At 37.7% G+C, this 20,705-nt stretch overlaps 1 protein-coding gene across 1 annotated transcript; it reads left to right on the top strand.

The window, feature by feature from the left end:
• The first annotated feature begins 169 nt into the window (after positions 1 to 169).
• Socs4 (suppressor of cytokine signaling 4) lies at positions 170 to 16,121 on the top strand. The gene is made up of 2 exons (XM_028758578.1): positions 170 to 282; positions 13,774 to 16,121. The coding sequence occupies exon 2, from the start codon at positions 13,867 to 13,869 to the stop codon at positions 15,175 to 15,177; it is 1,311 nt and encodes a 436-aa protein (XP_028614411.1). The 5' UTR covers positions 170 to 282; positions 13,774 to 13,866; the 3' UTR covers positions 15,178 to 16,121.
• The last annotated feature ends 4,584 nt before the right edge of the window (positions 16,122 to 20,705 follow it).

Here is a 20,705-nt window from a genome sequence, read left to right as displayed (position 1 = left end):
AAGCCAAGAGCTGGTGGCTGGGCCTGTTCTGAAAGAAAAGGTGGGAGCTGAACCCGGAAGTGGCGGCGGTCTCTGGAGAGCAGGCGGAGACAGCGGCAAGTCTGACACTGGGCTGACCGTGGAGCAGGGGCGGAGGCTGACAGAGAGGCCTCCGCCTTGCGGGAGCCACACGAGGAGCGGGAGTGGCCGGGCCTCCCTTCCGCGCTTGAGCGAGCGCCGGGTGATGGCGATGGTGATGGCGGCAGTTGCTCGGTCAGCTCCGGTTGAGCTGCGCTCGGAGAGGTGAGATGGGGGAAGGGTGGCGGTGAGGGCTGGGGTTTTACGCCTACCCTTTCAGGATCTCCTCCCAAGTAACCGTTTTCGGCTCCTTGAACCGATCGAGCTCCTCAGGACAGGGTTAGAGACAGACCTTGTCAAGCCTTTATTCTTCACACCCTTCGTGCCCTCACTTTGTCATTTCTGTAGTAATAAAGGATGGATTGTTTCTTTATTGTGAATCTAAATAAATAATGCTTAAGAGAGTTAACTCGGATTTCCTATTTAGTTCCAACCCAAAGTTTACCAAACTGCTTTTAGATCTACAAGAAGAGTTCTAATTTATATCATTAAAGGTTTCTGATCATCATTGCAGTCCATAATATCCTGTGCTAAGTCAGGTCTTGGCCCGTTAAGTTTATGCTTTTCTTGTTTCTTCACTTTCCCCATATTAGTAAATTGGCCTCTGTTGAAAATTATGATTTTCGGGAATAATTAGGGAATAAGTAGGGAATTTCACGAAAATTTTGTGGTGCCCACTGTACAGTTTCAGTCAGACTTATTTTTAATCACTGGAGAAATCTACAGAGGTAGAAATCTACCTCTGTTCTTCAATCTAGATTTCTTCTAAAAAGTTGCAAGCTTAGTTGTTACTCAAACCATGGTATTCTTGGCATTTTGTAAGGCATTTCTAAGAACTAGGGTTAGATACCTGAAATAGATACTCAGATTTGTATATGAATAAAAAGGAAGAGTAGTTGGCTCAAGTAGAACCTGAGATTCTTTAAAAAATATGCTATTGTTCATTTTCCACAAGACTAAAGTTTCCTGAGATGATGGCTTCTGAATAACTTCGTTTTATTTTGAAACTATTCAGTTTTTAGATGGACCAATTTATAATTCTTTTGCCCAGGTAACTGGACAATAAAAATTATTAAATGCAGTGTGAGGTTCAGGTTGAGCTGATAGTCATTTACATATTGACTATGTAATAATGGGATTTCAAAGTAATGCTTTTCTGAGCTCAACATTCAGAAACTTGCAAACGGGAACAAGAGTTATCGCTGTAACTACTTTAGACATAGTGTCTGTAATACCATTAGATTTTAAAACTATGAATGGTGTCAGCACACCTGCCCATTCTCTCTCCCCTAGCAACCAGCCATTATTCACAGTTTAAGATATTTCCTTTGCTGCTTTCATGGGTATGGATAAGCTTAAGCCTGATGATTAAACAGTTCTCATTTTTAATTTTAACTCTAACCTGTTGTATGACCTTGAGTGCGAGTGTGTCTTTATTTCCCTGACTGTCGAATTTCTCACCTCTAAAATAGAGGTGAGACTTGGTTCTACCAAATAATGGAAGTGCATAGAAGATGCTCATGGATGTCTGAAACTATAAGGCCTCGTGTTATTAGTTAGGCACCTTAAGTATTTAGTGGTTTTGTTTAAAGTGGGGTTAGCCTGTAAAACCTTCAAATGCTAAATGCATCCAAAACTGTGATTGTTGCCTTTAGCAAGTTTATAGGCATGTTGAGGGCGATTGATTTTAAGCAACATGTACAGGATGATAAAGTAAACTTGCATAACTAAAGTACTGCATTGCAAAATTGTCAGGTTATATATAATAACAACGTTTAAAAAATAAATCAGTGTGCCTGTAATTCTCATATGGGTACAAAAATTTCCCAGATGAATTATTTATTGCCAGTGCATATCTCATTGGCGTGGGTATCTGAATGAACTAAAAACAATGCCAAGATCAGAGATTCAATTTCACTGAAGTTTAGTTTGTGCTGCTATGACCACTTTAATACCCTGAAGTTCACAAATAGAGTTCGTCTCAAGGACAATAGGTTGAGAAAACATAGATATATTAGTATTCTACCAAAGATAATATTATTATTATAAACAATGTTACATGATCCTACACAGTTATCTAAGAGACTGTAACAGTTTGTCTTCAGAAGAGGTTTTTTTTTAAATATTATATATTTTATTTATATGAGTACACTGTAGCTGTCTTCAGACACAGCAGAAGAGGGCATCAGATCCCATTACAGATGGCTACAAGCCACCATGTGGTTGCTGGGAATTGAACTCAGGACCTCTGGAAGAATAGTCAGTGCTCTTAACCACTGAGCCATCTCTCCAGCCCTTTCTTTTAATTTTTTTTTTATTTTTAATTATAAAAATGTGTATGTTAGGAGTATATTTGTGGGTGCAGTGCCTACAGAGGCCAGAAGAAGGCAGAAGAGGGGATTTGAACCCCTTCTGCAAAATATGGATTCTGGGAGCTGAATTTGGGTCCTTTGCAAGCACAGCAAGTATTTGTAACTACTGAACCATCTTTCCAATCCAGCCCCTAAAATGTCTTTTTATTAGAATATATACTTGGTATAAGAATCATTTTTACTGGCCGGGCGGTGGTGGCACACGCCTTTAATCCCAGCACTTGAGAGGCAGAGGCAGGTGGATTTCTGAGTTCAAGGCCAGCCTGGTCTACAGAGTGAGTTCCAGGACAGCCAGGGCTACACAGAGAAACCCTATCTCGAAAACCTAAAAAAAAAAAAAAGAATCATTTTTACTATGGAAGATGAGGCTGGAAAAGAAGATAACAATAGCTAAGGAGAACCAGGTATTGAAAAAGGTAACATGTTTTTAATCTTTCTCTGAATGACTTATGAATGAATAACATATTTATGCTGGGAGTAAATAATACTTGCATAAACCCAATAAGGAGTAAAGGAGATATAGTAAAAGTCCTCCTGTTCTTAGCCACCTAGTTCCTCTAGCTGAAAACAGCTGGTATTTGCTTCTTTTATTACATTGTCAGTACTAGATTGACTTTGAGCATAGCAAGATGGGTATTATCAATTTTTAATATGATTTCACACATTGCATTTTGATCATATTCATCATCATGTCACCGTTCCCCCTAACTCTTCCCAGGCCCACTACTCTTCTAAATAAACTACCACTGTCTAATTTGTGTTGCCGGTCTACTCAGGAGTACAGGGCCATCCACTGGGACATGTTTGCCTCATCCATTAGGAAATCTGACTCTACCTCTCCTAGAAGCCATCACCTGTCAGAAGTTTCTCAGAAATACCTTTCCACTCCATGCTAGAATGTCAGCTGGCTTGATCTTGTGAGTTCATGGATTTGATGGTCCTCTTGTGTCTGAAAGACAGTTTCACTCCAGTTCTCCCCAATCTCTGGCTCTTAAGATCTTTCTTTTTACCTTCCACAATGGTCCCTTAGTTTTGGGGCACATGTGATTTGAATGCCCCATTTGTGGCTGAACACTGCATTGACATTAGTCTTTATACTTTGATCAATCCAGAATTTTTATGTTAACTACCATCCACTGTACAAAGAAACTTCTCTGACAAGTTCTGAGAGCTGTACTAATCAAGAGATATAGAGCTAAGACTTGAGAAGGCAATTCCACACTATGCCCATTTAGCAAAATAGTAGTTGTGGTTGACCCCTGGGGCTGTTTAGTGGTTTTGCTGTTGTTTTATTGAAACAGTCTCACTTTGTGGCCCAGGCTGGCTAGAGCTCAACTAGGTAGACTAGGCTGGCCTTGGACTCAGAGCTCAGCCTTCCCATCCTTCCGAAGTGCTATAATTAAAACCATTCTCCATCACATCTGGCAATATTCAGGGTTTTATAGGTGGAAAAACAAACTCAAGAAATGTTCTGATGCACCAGAGTCACATACCTTCTGTGTCAGACTCCAGCCCTTTCACTTACGCAAAGCAGGCTGCTATGCTACCTCTAGATAAAGCTCTTGCCATAGAAGTCAGAATTTAATAAAACAGATTATGACAGATATTGGTCTCAGACTTGTGTAGTCTAAACTGACCTTAAATTGGATATTCTATTTCATACTCTTAAGTCCTGGAATTATAGGTTTGTGCTACCACACATAGCTTTTAAAATTAAAACTTTAAAAAAATTAAATCTAGATTCATATTTTACTAGTATTTGGGTGAAATGTGTTAATCTACCTTAAATGTAATAATATATAATTATTATAAACTAGTAAAAAGTACAATCTATAGCTGTTTTTTTGTTTTTTTGTTTTGGTTTTGTTTGGTTTTGGTTTTGGTTTTTCGAGACAGGGTTTCTCTTTATAGCCCGGGCTGTCCTAGAACTCACTCTGTAGACCAGGCTGTCCTCGAACTCAGAAATCCACCTGCCTCTGCCTCCCAAGTGCTGGGATTAAAGGCATGAGCCACCACCGCCCAGGCGATAGCTGTTTTATTTGCATTAAAAAAAAGCTTAGCATGTTGACCACACCTTTAATTCCAGCACTCAGGAGGCAGACACAGATGGCTATCTTTGATCTTTGAGTTTGAGTCCAGCCTGTTCTACATAGTTCCAGTACAGTCAGGACTAGGTAAAGAGACTCTGGCACCCACCCTCCCAAAAAACAAGCAGGTAAAAAAACTCTTCACTAGTATTTTTGTTTAAATCTTGGTTAAGTTAGCTTAAGGGACTGTAAGGTGGGGAGCAAACCAGAGAGAGAGATGGCTCAGAAGTTAAGAATACTGATAGTTTTTCTAGAGGACTTGAGTTCAATTCCCAGGATAAGATATGCAAGCTAAGCATCCATTACACAAAATAAAATAAAAAATATTTTTTAAAGAAACTATAAGAATTTTATCACTAAAAATTTCTTTTCACTCAATATTTTTTGTTTGTTTGTTTGTTTTTCAAGACAGGGTTTCTCTGTATAGCCCTGGCTGTCCTGGAACTCACTTTGTAGACCAGGCTGGCCTTGAACTCAGAAATCGCCTGCCTCTGCCTCCCAAGTGCTGGGATTAAAGGCATGATCCACCACCGCCCGGCTTTCACTCAATATTTTTAAGGAATTTTAAACTTTAAAGCTTTGAGGCTGGAGAGATGGCTCAACAGCTAAGAGCATTTGCTGTTCTTTTAGAAGATCAGGGTTCAAGTTCCAACACCCACATCTGATAGCTTACTATTCCAGAAGATGTGAAACCCTCTTCTGGCTTCTGGTAGTACCTGCACACATGTGGTACACATTCCTGTACTCAGTCACAGACACATAAGTAAATCTTAAAACAAACAAATCAAGCTTGTTTAAAGGAACACATTTAACTAAAGTGTAATGTGTTTTGTGCTTTATGGTATTTTAGAAATACTGGAGCTTTCAATTTCAGATTTTTTTGTTTTATTATTGTTTGTTATGTTGAATCAGTCTCCCTCGTAGTTTGACCTTGAACTCCTGAGAGCCCTACATCCACCTACAATCCTAAGTGCTAGAATTTCAGGCATTTACTACCATGCCTATTATATGTTAGATTTTCATGGTATATTTTTGTGCAGTTTCTGGCCTTAAGTATATATAGCCATTGGTGCCTCTTTTTCCTTTTACCTTTTTAAAAATTTTTGCCACATGTTTGCCTCATTTTTAGACAAGTCCTCAGTAATATTTATTTTTATTAATCTCAATAATTGTTGTTTTCATACATTTAGTTATGACTGTGTAAAACTGTGTCCTGATTTTACAAATGAGAAAATTGGGTTAAATTAGAGTTATACTTTTTGGTGTTTTTGCAGTGTTTTGGGTTGAACTAAGAGCCTCATGCATGCCATATCAGTTCTCTACCAGTGATCTGTACCCCCTTTCTTAAACTTATTTATACTCTATACTATCTTGTAATTAAAAATTGCAAATTAGGAGGAAAATACATGTATTCAATTTATTCCATAAAGTGTTTTAATAGCATACCTTAACTTGTTTCCTAAGACTCTGTTGCTCTTCCTTTGAGGAGGCCAGGTTTTGCTGGTGGTTAGGACTGGGGGCCAGGGTGGAGTGTTTCCAGATTCTTGGCCTCTTATTCAAGAATTTGAAATCAAACCTCACATAGATTTGTGAAAGTAGCAAGGAAACAACTTAAAACAAAGCACTAGAAAACATCTTACTTTACTGTTAGGGAGCAGAGGTCTCATGAGCCAAAGCACCCAACAGCCCCAGTTATTGTTTAGGACTTCCTTCTATGGATTCAGCAAAAAGAAGAATTTGTTTTAAGGACTATGGTGGGGTGATTTCCCGTTTTGATTGATAGATTGGTTGTTTATAAATCTTTTTTTTTTTTTACTGTTGCTTCTTTCCATAATGCATCTGATTTTAATAAAATGCACACCCAAGTATGCATAGACACAAGAGAGTAAATAGGAGATTCTCTAAAAATTAACTTGACACAGTTTTGCTTTATTACACTTGCAGCTAAAGTCAGTTTACACTGGATCAGAACCAGGATGTACTGCAAATACATTTGAATAGAAACTGTTCCTTGGTCCTTATAGGAAGAGAAACTTGCATCACTCATCACTGATTGGAAAAGGGTGTAGGTATAGGCTGATGCTAGTTGGGCTCCTATGTTGTTGCTAGCGGGTTGCTTGGTGCATTGTTCAGAGAATGGTATGCTCATAGTACCTGCAAAAAGGGCTGGGCTGCTAAGTGCATTAACAGAAGTTGGGGGTTAGGGAGTATAACACAAACCCAGGTAGAGTCCCAGGTCTGAACCACTTTTTCCCTGGGCATACCTAGATCATGTATACTTCCAGCCATTAGTGTTCTGGTTGACATTTATTCTAGAGTAGCTGACTTCAGTTGATACATGATTTTATCTTTAGTTCATAAGTTCATGGAATGTACATTCATTTTAGTGTCTTCCAAATTCTGTTCTATAAAAGGTATTTTTTGGTAAGTACAGGAACCTGTGCTTTAAGCAGGTTTCTTTACTGAAGGACCACTGAAAAGCTTTGTTAATGTGCATGGTAGTCTTTCAGAGGGCTTTCTCAAATTTGTTTAACAAAGAGACAACCATCCTTTTTTTCAAGAATAAGTATTTGTATCAAATTATTTTATTTTGACAAATACTAATTTTATATATTTATGGAATACAATGTAATTTTGATGGACATATACATAAATAATGATTCATTCAAAACTTAACTTTTTGTAGTAAGAAAAATTAAAGTTTATCTTAGCATATTTTTAAATATACATGACTGTTAACAGTTGTCACCATGCAGTATGATAAAGCACTGGAACTTCTTCCTACACAGAATTTTAGAGCTATTGTGGAATTTTTCCAAGCTCTGCTTGGAAAAGAGAGTGGAAGAAGTGGGGGAAGGGCAAAGGAGAAGACTGGATTTAATGCTGTGTTTGCAGGTTTCCTTTTTGTTTCTTTGGGTTTTTTGTTTTTTGTTTGTTTGAATTATCATCCAGTTCATCCTTGTGAGCCCTAGCTAATTCTTTAAAGGATATACTTTTAAGTGCTTAGTAAAAATTTAACATTTTTTGTTAGAAAATTTAAAAACAATAATTTACTAGGGAAAAAAACTAGAGAATTTAAAGCTTTTTTTTAATCTTGAAAAAAATTTTTATGTACAACATTTTTTTTATTTTATTTATTTAGTTAGTTAGTTAGTTTTTTTTTTTTTTTGTTTTTGTTTTTTTTTTTCCCGAGACAGGGTTTCTCTGTATAGCCCTGGCTGTCCTGGTCAACTCTGTAGACCAGGCTGGCCTCGAACTCAGAAATCTGCCTGCCTCTGCCTCCCAAGTGCTGGGATTAAAGGTGTGCGCCACCACCGCCCGGCTACTACCTGTTTTTATGTTGAATTTTTTGATGTAATAGTCCAAGGAATTCCTCTGAAGTCTGCTATCCAGCAAATTCCATTAGTGAAGCCCAAATGTTTATTCATCATTTAATTTAAATATCAAGCTATAATCTGAATGTTTGGGTGGAGTTTGAGCCATGTGGTTGCAAGTAAACATGGTATCACACTTTTTTTTTTGAAAGGTCACAAAACTGAATTTCTATCATAATAATAATGTATTTATGAATTATATGTTATGTTGAATTACCGTTTAGATCATCAAATTTATTTTAGGTTAGTACTGGAAATTAAAATTCTAGTCTTAAGTGTATATCAACATTGTAGGCAAAAGTAGTTCAATAAGTAATTTATATAACACATAAAACATTCTCTATTATCCCACAATATAGAAAATACAAATTAGTTTTCCAGATGTTTAACCATTTCCTTATTAACTTTTATTTTCTGTAAAACTCTTGAGTTAAAATTATCTTTCTAGCCTTAGTCAATAAACATATTAGTTAAGTCTTTTGTTAGTGAAATTAGCAGGTGGACACTGATTTTTTTCTCTCCCCACCCCTTCCCTTCTCCCTCTCCCTCTAGCTCCTCTTGCTCTAGCCCTACTTGCTCTGGCCCTGCTCACTCCAGCCACTGATTTTTCTAGTCACTGTCATGCCAGTTGAATGTGGAAACTTGCTTTTCTGAAGTGGTGCTTATGTAAACTTGCTTTTTAAACATTTGCCTCTTGCTCATTAAGAAATAATGGCTTTCTTTTTAAATGTCACTGTTGACTCCCCAGGGCTGTGTATAACATGGCTCCCTTCATAAAAAATTAATGTTGAATCAGGATCCAGAGCAGCTTCTCCCAAATGATTCTTTTCTCTTTAAAAAAGAAAAAGAAGAGGGGGAATTTCTCTACAGCTGTTAACCATCTCCAGTTTGTTAACATGTCTCTAAGTCCTGTGATTTTTTTTTTTTTTTTTTTACTGTGCAAAATTGGTGATAACGTCTCCCAATCATTCTAAATCTCTTCTTTCTCTATACAAAATTTGGTTTAAACTCCAGAAATTTATTTGGGGTAGAACACTTAGCCAACATGCATGAAGCCTTGGGCTCTAACCAGCAGCCTTGTAAGAAGTAATGATCAGGACAGTAGAAACTTTGGGGAAAAAACAAACAAACAAACAAACAAAAATGAATGACTGGCTATTTGGAGCTGTATTAGTCAGTGTTCTATTGCTGTGAAAAGACACCATGACCATAGCAACTCATAAAAAAAAGCTTTTAATTTTGGCTGGCTTACAGTTACAGAGGTTTAGTCCATTATCATCATGGTAAGGAACCAGGCATATGTGATGCTGGAGAATAGCTGAGAATTCTACATCTGGATCCATTGGCAGGAAGAAAGGAAGTCCACTGGAACCTGCCTTGGACTTTTGAACCCTCAAAGCCCTCCCCCAGTGACACACTTCCTCCAATAAGACCACACTTCCTGTACTAGCTGGTTTTGTTTGTCAACTTGACACAAGCTGGAGTTATCATGGATAAAGGAGTCTCCCTTGAGGAAATGCCTCCGTGAGATCCAGCTGTAAGGCATTTTTTCAATTAGTGATCAAGGGTGGGAGGGCCCATAGTGAGTGGTGCCATCCCTGGGCTGGTAGTCCTGGGTTCTATAAGCAAACAAGCTGAGCAAGCCAGGGGAAGCAAACCAGTAAGTAACATCCCTCCATGGCCTCTGCATCAGCTCCTGCTTCCTGACCTGCCTGAGTTCCAGTCCTGACTTCCTTTGGTGATGAACAGCAGTATGGAAGTGTAAGCTAAATAAACCCTTTCCTCCCCAACTTGCTTCTTGGTCATGATGTTTTGTGCAGGAATAGAAACCCTGACTAAGACATCTCCTAATCATTTTTTTTTAAAGATTTATTTATTTTATTTATATGAGTACACTGTAGCTGTCTTCAGACACACCAGAAGAGGGCATCAGATCCCATTACAGATGCTTGTGAGTCACCATGTGGTTGCTGGGAATTGAACTCAGGACCTCTGGAAGAGCAGTCAGTGCTCTTAACCACTGAGCCATCTCTCCAGCCCCATTTTTTTTTTTTTTAAATAATGCCACTCTCTACTGACTTAGCATTCAAATATATGAGCTCATGGGGGCGTTCTTATTCAAACCACCACAGGAACCATGTTATTGAGAACAGTATGATTGAATTTTTATTTTGGGGGGCGGGGGTAGGGGTCTGTCGAGACAGGGTTTCTCTGTGTAGCCCTGGCTGTCCTGGAACTCACTCTGTAGACCAGGCTGGCCTCAAACTCAGGAATCTGCCTGCCTCTGCCTCCCAAATGCTGGGATTAAAGGCATGTGCCACCACTGCCCGACGAATTTTTATTTTTAAGAATTTGGAGCTAGATGTGGTAATGCACAACTTTAATTCCAACACTTGGGAGGCAAAGGCAGCAGATCTCTGTGAGTTCAGGGGTAACCTGGTCTACATAGTAAGTTCCATGCTAGCCAGAGTTAGTAAGAGTGTCTCAAATTAAATACTTTTAAATGAATTTGGGGTCGTAGGGATATGCCTCATCAAAAGAGCATGTGTGAAACCTGGGTTCGATCCCAATCCCAAACACCCACAAGTCTAATGAAACTTGTGAACGATATTAGGAAAAATCCCTTCCCATGTCTTTAAATGGGAATATACAACAGGTTTTTTAATTAATTGTTACAAGACAATACATTGTTTGCTTTGACTGTTTGAGGTAGGGCTATATAAGATAGCCCTGGCTGACTTCAGACTTACTCTGTACCCAAAGATAAGCTTAACTCCTGATCCTCCTGCCTCTACCTCCCAAATACTGGGAGTCCGTTTGTGCCAGCATGTGCTGCACACATGATGACTTGTTTCTCTTTCAATGCAGTGGAGGACATTCTGAATGTCTTTTGCAGCATGACCTGGACATCCCAAATATCTTTTTCTGATATGATCTTACTGCAGCAAGGGCTTTTCTAGCAGTTGTTAAGAGGTTACCTATGCTGTGGACTAAACTATTAAAATTCTGTCTGCTTAGTAGCTTTGCAGAGTCACTTGTTGGCTCAGTAAAAAGTGAAATTAAAACACTAGCCATAGTATAAAGATTCTTTTACTTCAAATACTACAATGCAAAAGTCCATTCCCTCGTCATAAAGACAGTTGAGTAAGCAGTAAGACATGAAGCAGGCTGACCTGACTCTTCTGCGTTTTGGGACTCAAAGGTACCCTCAAGGGTAGCATCAGGCAAATTCCCATATAACCAATTTCTTATATTTTAATTTCTAGGAAACAAAAAATTTCAAGGTAAATATTGTACATTGAAAACTGTAACAGTTGCATGATACTCTGTACCATACATTGATAGAGCAAAAATCACTTTATAAAATTAGGATTTCTAGTCTGACATGAAACCTTCCTATAATTTTAGCATTCGGGAGGCAAGAGGATTAAGAAGTGAATACCACCTGGGCTACTTAGTGAAAAAAGGGTTGGGGGTGTAATTCAGTGGTAGAGAGCTTCCCTACCAAGAACAAAGCCCTGAGTCCAACCTCCAGAACTCGGTGGGGGTGAGGTGAATGTGACTCCTCAGAGTTGTCATCTAATCTTGCTCTATCATTCTTTTGGTGACCTTCCCAAACCTTGATCTGTTTCCCACCAAGATGTCTGACCTGTTGTGTGTCTTGTGTGTCTTTTGGCTGGCTTGTGTGTTTATTAGCTGGCTGCATTCCAGCAGTTCGGACCTCAGCTCGCCCCTATCAAGAGACTTCCTTTTATCTGCTCCTCAGAGCTCCTCCTCAGAGCTCCTCCTCTCCTGGTTCCATATCTTCTTGATTTAGACTTTACATTCCACCTTTAGAGAACATCCTATGTATTATAAAGTAAGATAATTGATGAATATGAAATTTTATTTTGTCCTCCTCTCCTGTTTGATGCTTTGGCTAGTTTTCCTTTAAAGAAGCTCGCTGCTGGCTTTGCAGTGTTGTTTAGAACCATTTTATCAGTAGTGCTTTCCAATGCTTTCCTTCTCAGTGTTACTTCAACATAAGTTCAGTCTCTCTTGGGACCAGAAGTGTTTTAAATTTTGTTTGTTTTCACAAATTTTGGAATTTTTACACATTCTTGGGAATGAGCCCAAGTCTAAGAAATTCATTCATGTTTTATGTATACATTACACATATAACATGATAGTCATTTCACACAGCATTTTTAATGTGCTCATGTTTTGCCTGCAGCCAACTATGTGGGCACGTGTGGGATCTTCCACTGGTGACAACATGCAACACTTTAAAAGTATTTGAGAATTTATATTAGGAATCCTCAAACCATCTTCATTATTTCTAGAATTCTAGGTTTTTAGAATGCTGTACTGTTTAGCAGGCTCCTTGACTATAGAAACTCATGTCCCTGTCTCTGTTCTGAGGAAAAAGAATACTGTTGCATATAATAGAAGTACTAAGTGATGGTGTCACTTGAAAAGTTAGGTAAAATTAGGATTTTATTTTAAAATGTACTACTTTACATTTTAAAATGTAAAGTCTTTAACCACATTACTTGACTGTTGAGATTTTTAATGTTCTAAAATTTAAAAACGTAATCATAATTAGCATATCAAGTGACTGATTTTTCTCAGATACAAAATCTCGCTTTCATTTGCAAAATATTTATAATTATAGGACTATGACTCTCAATTCCTAGCTTAACTTTTGCTTCACTTAAAAAATAAAGTGAAGCTGGAAGGATGGCTCAGAAGTTAAGAGATTTTTAGTTCTTGCAGAGGACCTAGGCTTGGTTTCCAGCACACGCACCGGGAGGTTCACAACCACCTATAGCTACAGTTTCAGGGGACCTGATACCTCTAACCTACTCAGGCGTCTGCATGCACATGGTACGCATAAACACACTGGCACACAAATAGAATTGAAAATGACTAAAAAAAAAATAGAAATAGTTATATAAATTCATTATAAATTCTAATATGTGTAGCCAAGGATGCCCTGTAGAATTTACCTGCTTATTTTCACGTGATCAAGAATGTAAGAGTATTATGTGAGTAAAATACTTCTAAAAGCTATGGCGATTGATCATGATGTAACCACTGATTGAGATTAATTGGCAAAACTCATTTAAGAATATTTACTTGGCATTCCTATTACTCAGTCAGTGGTAATTATTTACTTAAAAAGTTGTAAAAACTTTACAACTTAAATTTGTTCTTGTTTGAATCAGTAGAAATGGAAACAAGAGAAGAAACAATACAGGGTATTAGTTCTCAACCACTAGCTCATAGATTTGTAACTATTTCTTCTTATAAGGAAATTCACTGGTCTGTTGTGAAATAAGAAAAATAAAGTGAAAGTCAGATAAAATGACACGTGCCTGCAATTCTAGCACAGAGTTGGGGTCAGGAGAAATGTTGCAAGTTTAAGGCCAGCCTTGGGCCACATAGAGATTTCCAGGTTGGCCAAGGCTACATTACAAGATGCTGTCTCAGAAAACCAATAAGAGAAAAATAAGGAAAGGAGAAGTAGGCATAAGGTATACTGCAAAATTAGGAATTTTTTCTATCCAAGCTTGTATTATGGCTGAAAGAGGACACATACTAAAAATTAGCTGTGACAAAGGAATCCATTATCTTGCCTCCATTGTACTAGACAATATTATCCCAATATGGTAGAACAATACATTAAAATGGGAACAAGACACCTGGGGCTGCCTTACAGCATGGCCAGTACTCTTGCATGTACCAGTTAGGCTTTTCATCTGGTGTCCAAATAAGGCTTAACGTACAATCTAGCATAGGCAAACAGGTTGCTAATGACTTCCTTTTTTTCTTTTTTCTTAGAACTGTCCAGAAAGTGCCCAGAAGAAACTTCCTCTCAGAAAAGCTGAAAACACAGTATTTATAACACTGGAAATTGTAAAGAATTTGTTTAAAATGGCTGAAAACAATAGTAAAAATGTAGATGTACGGCCTAAAACAAGTCGAAGTAGAAGTGCTGACAGGAAGGACGGTTATGTGTGGAGTGGAAAGAAGTTGTCTTGGTCCAAAAAGAGTGAGAGTTGTTCTGAATCTGAAACCATAGGTACTGTTGAAAATGTTGAAATTCCTCTAAGGAGCCAAGAAAGGAAGCTTAGCTGTTCGTCCATTGAGTTGGACTTAGATCATTCCTGTGGGCATAGATTTTTAGGCCGATCCCTTAAACAGAAACTACAAGATGCCGTAGGACAGTGTTTTCCAATAAAGAATTGTAGTGGTCGACACTCTCCAGGGCTTCCATCTAAAAGAAAGATTCATATCAGTGAACTCATGTTAGATAAATGCCCTTTCCCACCTCGATCAGATTTAGCCTTTAGGTGGCATTTTATTAAACGACACACTGTTTCTATAAGTCCCAATTCAGATGAATGGGTGAGTGCAGACCTATCTGAGAGTAAATTGAGAGATGTTCAGCTGAAACGAAGAAACACAGAAGATGACATATCCTGTTTCTCACATACCAGTGTCCAGCCTTGTGTCATAACTACCAACAGTGCTTCGTGTACAGGTGGTCACATAACTGGTTCTATGATGAACTTGGTCACAAACAACAGCATAGAAGACAGTGATATGGATTCAGAGGATGAAATTATAACACTGTGCACAAGCTCCAGAAAAAGGAACAAGCCCAGGTGGGAAATGGATGATGAAATCCTGCAGTTGGAGGCACCTCCTAAGTTCCACACCCAGATCGATTACGTCCACTGCCTTGTTCCAGACCTCCTTCAGATCAGTAACAATCCGTGCTACTGGGGTGTGATGGATAAGTATGCAGCCGAAGCTCTGCTAGAAGGGAAGCCAGAGGGCACCTTTTTACTTCGAGATTCAGCACAGGAAGATTATTTATTCTCTGTTAGTTTTAGACGCTATAGTCGTTCTCTTCACGCTAGAATTGAACAGTGGAATCATAACTTTAGCTTTGATGCCCATGATCCTTGTGTCTTCCATTCTCCTGATATTACTGGGCTTCTAGAACATTATAAGGACCCAAGTGCTTGTATGTTCTTTGAGCCACTTTTATCCACTCCATTAATCCGGACTTTCCCCTTTTCCTTGCAGCATATTTGCAGAACAGTTATTTGTAATTGTACGACTTATGATGGCATCGATGCCCTTCCAATTCCTTCTCCTATGAAATTGTATCTGAAGGAATACCATTATAAATCAAAAGTTAGGTTACTCAGGATTGATGTGCCAGAGCAACAGTGATGTGGAGAGGTTAGAATGTTAGCCTGCATACATATTTTCATTTCATATTTTATTTTTCTTATGCATCTTTGAATTTTTGTACAAAGGCAGTTGGAATTCAGAATAAAACTGTGCCCTAAGTTTTAATTCCAGATCAATTTATTTTTTTTATGATACACTTGTTATATATTTTAAGCAGGTGTTTGGTTTTTGTTTTTACCATGTAAATTGTATACTTTTTCCCTTAATTTACATATGGTCCAAGCATATTTACAATTTCAAGGCATTACATATACATTTGAATATTCTGTATTTTTTTAAAATCATCTTTTGCTCTTTTCTACATGTGGAATATTTTGCTAATCTATGCTATCAGTATTCTTGTGACAGGATATGACAGAATAGTCACCTAGCCTCTTTTCATTTTGAAGATCTTCAGTAAAGATGAGTGTTATAATCAATCCGTTATAATGTAATTGACTTTTGTAATTTGCCAGTAGGAATGCTAAACAACAAAATGATTTAAAATGAAACAGTGTATTTTCATTTTACATATTAACTAAAACAAGTTTGTTTGTTTGTTTGTTTGTTTGTTATTCTAGCCAATGAGGAAAGAGAATGTTATGTTCTAGAGGTGTATTTGTTCCGCAGTTTGGCAGGATCAGCAGTTATCCAAACACAGCATTCCCTCAAATCTGGAGGTGAATGTAACTTGTGTTCCTTTCTTACTGGAAGCGTTACAAAGCAAAATAGCAGTATTAGACGCTTGGAGTTGCTAAGGCAATTGGAGTTTTCTCTATTGATTTATGGACTGTTGCATCTACTTAGTTCTTTTTTAGGAACTCTGGGTCCCAGGGGAAAATACATAGTTTCTAAACAGTTCCTGTATCCATCAGTAACAAAAACCTGAAAAGTTTCTCAATTATTTTAAATTGAACTTAAATAAAGATGCAAATAAAAACATGGCTCAGTATTTAGGACGCTTAATATTGCTTTTGGTATTTACATCCTAAATATTCATTTCTGTCTTCAGAACTAACATATATTTTATGTGGCATGGCAATAGCTCCATGACATGACGTCACAGGCCTAGAGTAACTGCAGAGTGGAGGGTTGCCTTGTTTCTCTCTTCAGTGACTGACCTTGACAGAGTGCCCAGTTTTCCTTGTGGTGAGCTATCTGCCTCTTTTAAATATTGTACTAATTATTTTACTTATCTTTTTTTATGTGTGACAGTGTCTCTCCATGTAGTCTAGGCTGACCTCAAATTTGAGCTCCTTCAGCCTGAATCTCGGGATTACCTGTTTGACCCACCATGAAGATAGATAGATTTCTTCCTTCCTTCCTTCCTTCCCCCCTCTCTCCCTCCCTCCCTCCCTCACTTCCTTCTTTCCTTCTTTTCTCTTTTTCTTTGTTATTGTTGTTGCTATTTGCTTGGCTTGGTTGGTTGTTTAGTTGGTTGGATTTTGGTTTTTTGAAAACAGAATCTCTCTGTGTAATTTGAAAACAGGGTCTCTCTGTGTAATCCTGGCTATCCTGTAGCTTGCTGAGTAGACCAGGCTGTCATCAAACTCAGAGAAATACTACTGCCTTTGCCTTCCAAGTACTGTACTAAAGGCATCTGACACCATGTCTGACAACATGCATGGCTAATAATCCCTCCCTCCCTCCCTCCCTCCCTCCCTCCCTTCCTCCCTCCCTCCTTCCCTCCCTCCCTTCCTCCCTCCCTCCCTCCTTCCCTCCTTTTCTCTTTCTTTCTTTCTTCCTTCCTTCCTTCCTTCCTTCCTTCCTTCCTTCCTTCCTTTCTTTCTTTCTTTTTGATAATGTATTTCTTGATGTTAGTTCAGCTGAATTAGAAAATTTGCTTCAACCTGATTGAAAGAACATTAACTCAAACATTTCTGAGTTAGAACAGATATTTCTTGTTGGCATGGTGATGCATGCCTCTAATCCTGGCACTTGAAATCCCCCCCCCTCAAAAAAAAAAAAAACTAATAAGCTTTAAATTTTTCAACAATCGCAAAGTTAAATGGGAAAAATCTTTTACCATTCTCTTCTAAAGTTTTTTCCTCAGTGGTCTAAAGATGGTATGATCCCTGTGAGAGGTAGCCACTGGAGCTTTACCTCTTAGAGCTGTAATGAGGTTCAGGCTGTGAACACCAGTGTCAGGGTAACTAAGTGTCTAAAGGCAATGCTGACCTTCCCTGACAGTAGACAGTCCCGACTACCTCATTTTGTTGCGGCACTTTTATAGTTACTGAGATGCTCATCTTACTACCAGTGTAACATTTCCTAAGTATCCATCGTTGATGAAAGAAAATTTATAGTGTGATAGACTCTGATCATAATTACAACTCTATATCAGAATTTGATAAAACCTTCTGTTTCTGTGAAACAATTATTTTTAACATTTTTCTTTTAAAAGTAACTTTTTATCAGTACAGAACTATCTAAGGGATGACTAGCTTATGAATATTCTGTTAAAAGGTAGTTTTATAAAGAAAAGTGAAATATCATGTCTTTTATAGTGGTAAAACTAGTATTTATATGAAAGTCAAAATCAGTAGCTTTTAATATACTTCAGACTGATTGCTTATGATATATTTTCTCTGGCTTTTTTATTCTTTTCAATTTTAAGATATTAACAACTGTTAATATTTTCAAAATACTGCCATATGTGTAGCTTTGAAATGTGTATTAAATGAGGACAAGAGAGAGACTTGTATACTCTGAAATGCTTTGTGTCTTTCCTTTGGTACTTACTACAATAAAAAGAAAGTTGGAAAGTAGAGATATATAAAGACTTGGGAAGAGAATTATTTAATGTGAAGGAAAGAGAAGAGTGACAAAAAAAATTAGGCATTGGAATTTAGAGAAATTATCCACATTCACTGTGTTCTTGTGACGAACATCAATATTTAAAAACTAGCCCATACAAAGTTTAAAATATATCTACTGAGTTAAATAGCTAAAATACAACTAATTTATGCTAAATTAGCATAAATAAATTTTAAGAAGTATTCAAGGAAGGCTAAATTAAATGAAAATGTTAAAACTCTTAAGTTGAATTTTGGAACATTCAAATAGTATTAATTCCAGTTGAAAACGTGTCTGGTGCAGGGCTTGATGCCCACACTGGGGGGGCAGAGGCAGGCGGGTCCCTCAGAGTTGAATGTCATCCTGGTCCACATAGTGAGTTTCAGGCCAGCCAGGGCTATGTAGTGAGACCCTGTCTCAAAACAAAAAACAAAAGAAGGAGGAAGGAAAAGCAATTGAAAGAAAAGCAGTTGGTATGGTGGAAATGTGTAGAGTTTATTTGTGAGAGAGGATGGAGCTAAAAAGAAACAAGATAAAATATTAAAATTAAGAATTTAGGCATTACCTCAGGGAAAAAGCCTTGACAGCAAAAAGGAACCACTTTACTGCTAATAGTGCGTCTGGATCAGACGCCAACTACTCTGGGAGTCATCCAGCACAACCAGGAAATGAACTTGACTTTTCCATTTCTCTTGAGGCTTTTTAGGACAGGCCCTTCTGCTCTTGTTAAACCTATATTTTGAGTCGTACTATGATTACTGAAATATGCGGAATGGATTCTTTTTAAAAGTTTCCTTTGGTGTTTTTTTTTTCTATAAAAAGTTATATGTGATTTTTTTCTGATACATAACCATGTCAATGGCCTAAATAATTAATGGAGGGGATATGCTAATTTAAAGGGGATCTGGTAGGAACATTAAAGGAAGCTTTTAGTCAGCCTGTGGCTAGATTTATTGATTTGGTAAGCAAACCTGTATTCTTTGCTGACTTTCAGCTAATGGCTAACTCTGGTCAAAGAATGGCTTTTGCTTAAGGTTTTGACTTATTATAAATAAGATTAAGAATGTCTTAGTAATTAGGAATCCTTTAAAACATAGAACAAATGTGCAAATAGGACTCATCTTTTTATAATAAAAACACATAAGCCTTTATCACTTATTCATGAGCTAAAGCCATTAAGATAAATCGAATTATCAACTTCCAATCTCTGAAGTTTGGATCATTTTATAGATTCATGTAATAGAGTACTTCTTTCCTGTGAAACTAATGCTTTGAGATCTCTCTCCCTCTTTTCATTAAAAGAATGTCATTTTTAACTATAATCACAATCCAGTAGGCAACTATATTTTTATTTTGGCAGAGCAAATTTCACATAGTCCATACTTAATTATAAGACAATCCCAGAGACACAACAATGTTTAAAATAGGCTAGTTAGCCAGGTGTGGTGGCATAGGCCTTTAGTCCCTTCACTTGGGTGGCAGAAGCAGGCAGATCTCTGTCAGTTCCAGGCTAGGGTTACATCCTGTCTTGAGAAAAAAAGGAGGAGGAGGAGGAGGAACAGGAGGGGAAGACGACAACAAGTAAAGTAATGGCTATCCAGTGGAAAAGACAAAGTTTGTTTTAGGACAAAACTAACTTCAAGATAGTGTGTCTATTTTGTAATTTTGAATGGATTGCTCAATCCTAAATCCTCCTTTGTCTTTATTTCCTGTGAAATATAGGTAATGGTACTGTCCCTTGGTCTCCTAATGTTCATTCAGTAAAAGGTGTCCCTTGGATCATACTTGAAAGTAATTGCTGAGTAGCTTTTCAGTACTAGTTGAGAATGACACATGTTTAAAATAGCACCTTTGTGGGGCATACAAAATCATATTCTCTAGTCTGTAATAAGCTCTCTTGACTTGCTCTGACAATGGAGACAATAGAACAATTTGGGCTTATGGTTTAAACCCCACAATTAGATCATTGGAGTTTCCTCCTGCTTTTCATAAGATCTGTGTAAACTAATGTTTGTCTTATTTGGAAAGCTGATCACATTTGCAGGACATACAGATCGTTTTTGCCATGGTTATAAATCAAATCTAAGCTTTCAGACTTAGGAATCCTGGTGTAAAACTCAAGAAAGTTATGCTGGTTTTGCTAGAATTGAATACATTTGTATGCGCCACGTATGAACTATACACTTGAATATCAGAGTTTAATGATTTCACAAAGCTATGTTGTCAATCATGGTGTGTAACCCATACTGTTTCTTTTCACTTTCTAATCTTGACAAATATTTCTGTGGATTTAAATTTTTTGATCTGAATAAATTTTCGCTTAATAAAATCTTAATATGTGAAATCCAAAAGCATTGTCGTTTTTAAAGATTTGTGTACATGTGTTAAATTCAGGAGCATAGCATGATACATTTGTGAAAGTCAAAGGAGGGCTGATTCTCTTGTGGCTTGACTTTGAGGCTTAGCCTCTCAGCCTCCAACTGTTGGCATGCTGAAGTTACAACTGCTGGCCACAGTGCCTAGGTTTTCACATGGATTTAAGTGATCAAACTCAGGCGGGCAGAATTTTTTGGCAAGGATCTTTACCTACTCATCCAAAACCTTGGCCCCAGCCTTGTGGTTTTGTTTTTCAGTTCTTAGTATTGGGATCTATGGGGTGGGGGGAGCATGGGAGGACTATCAGGTGTAAGGTCAAAGGACAATTTGTGGAGTTACTTTATCTTTTACCTTCG

This window comes from Grammomys surdaster, unplaced genomic scaffold, assembly GCF_004785775.1.
Source record: "Grammomys surdaster isolate TR1022 unplaced genomic scaffold, NIH_TR_1.0 126198, whole genome shotgun sequence".
Classification (NCBI taxonomy): domain Eukaryota; kingdom Metazoa; phylum Chordata; class Mammalia; order Rodentia; family Muridae; genus Grammomys; species Grammomys surdaster.
The sequence above is the reverse complement of the archived record's forward strand: the minus strand, read 5'-3'. Positions and strand labels throughout refer to the sequence as shown.

Excerpts from the sequence above, each read along its gene's own strand:
- Socs4 (XM_028758578.1), top strand. The coding sequence starts at position 13,867 with ATGGCTGAAAACAATAGTAAAAATGTAGATGTACGGCCTAAAACAAGT.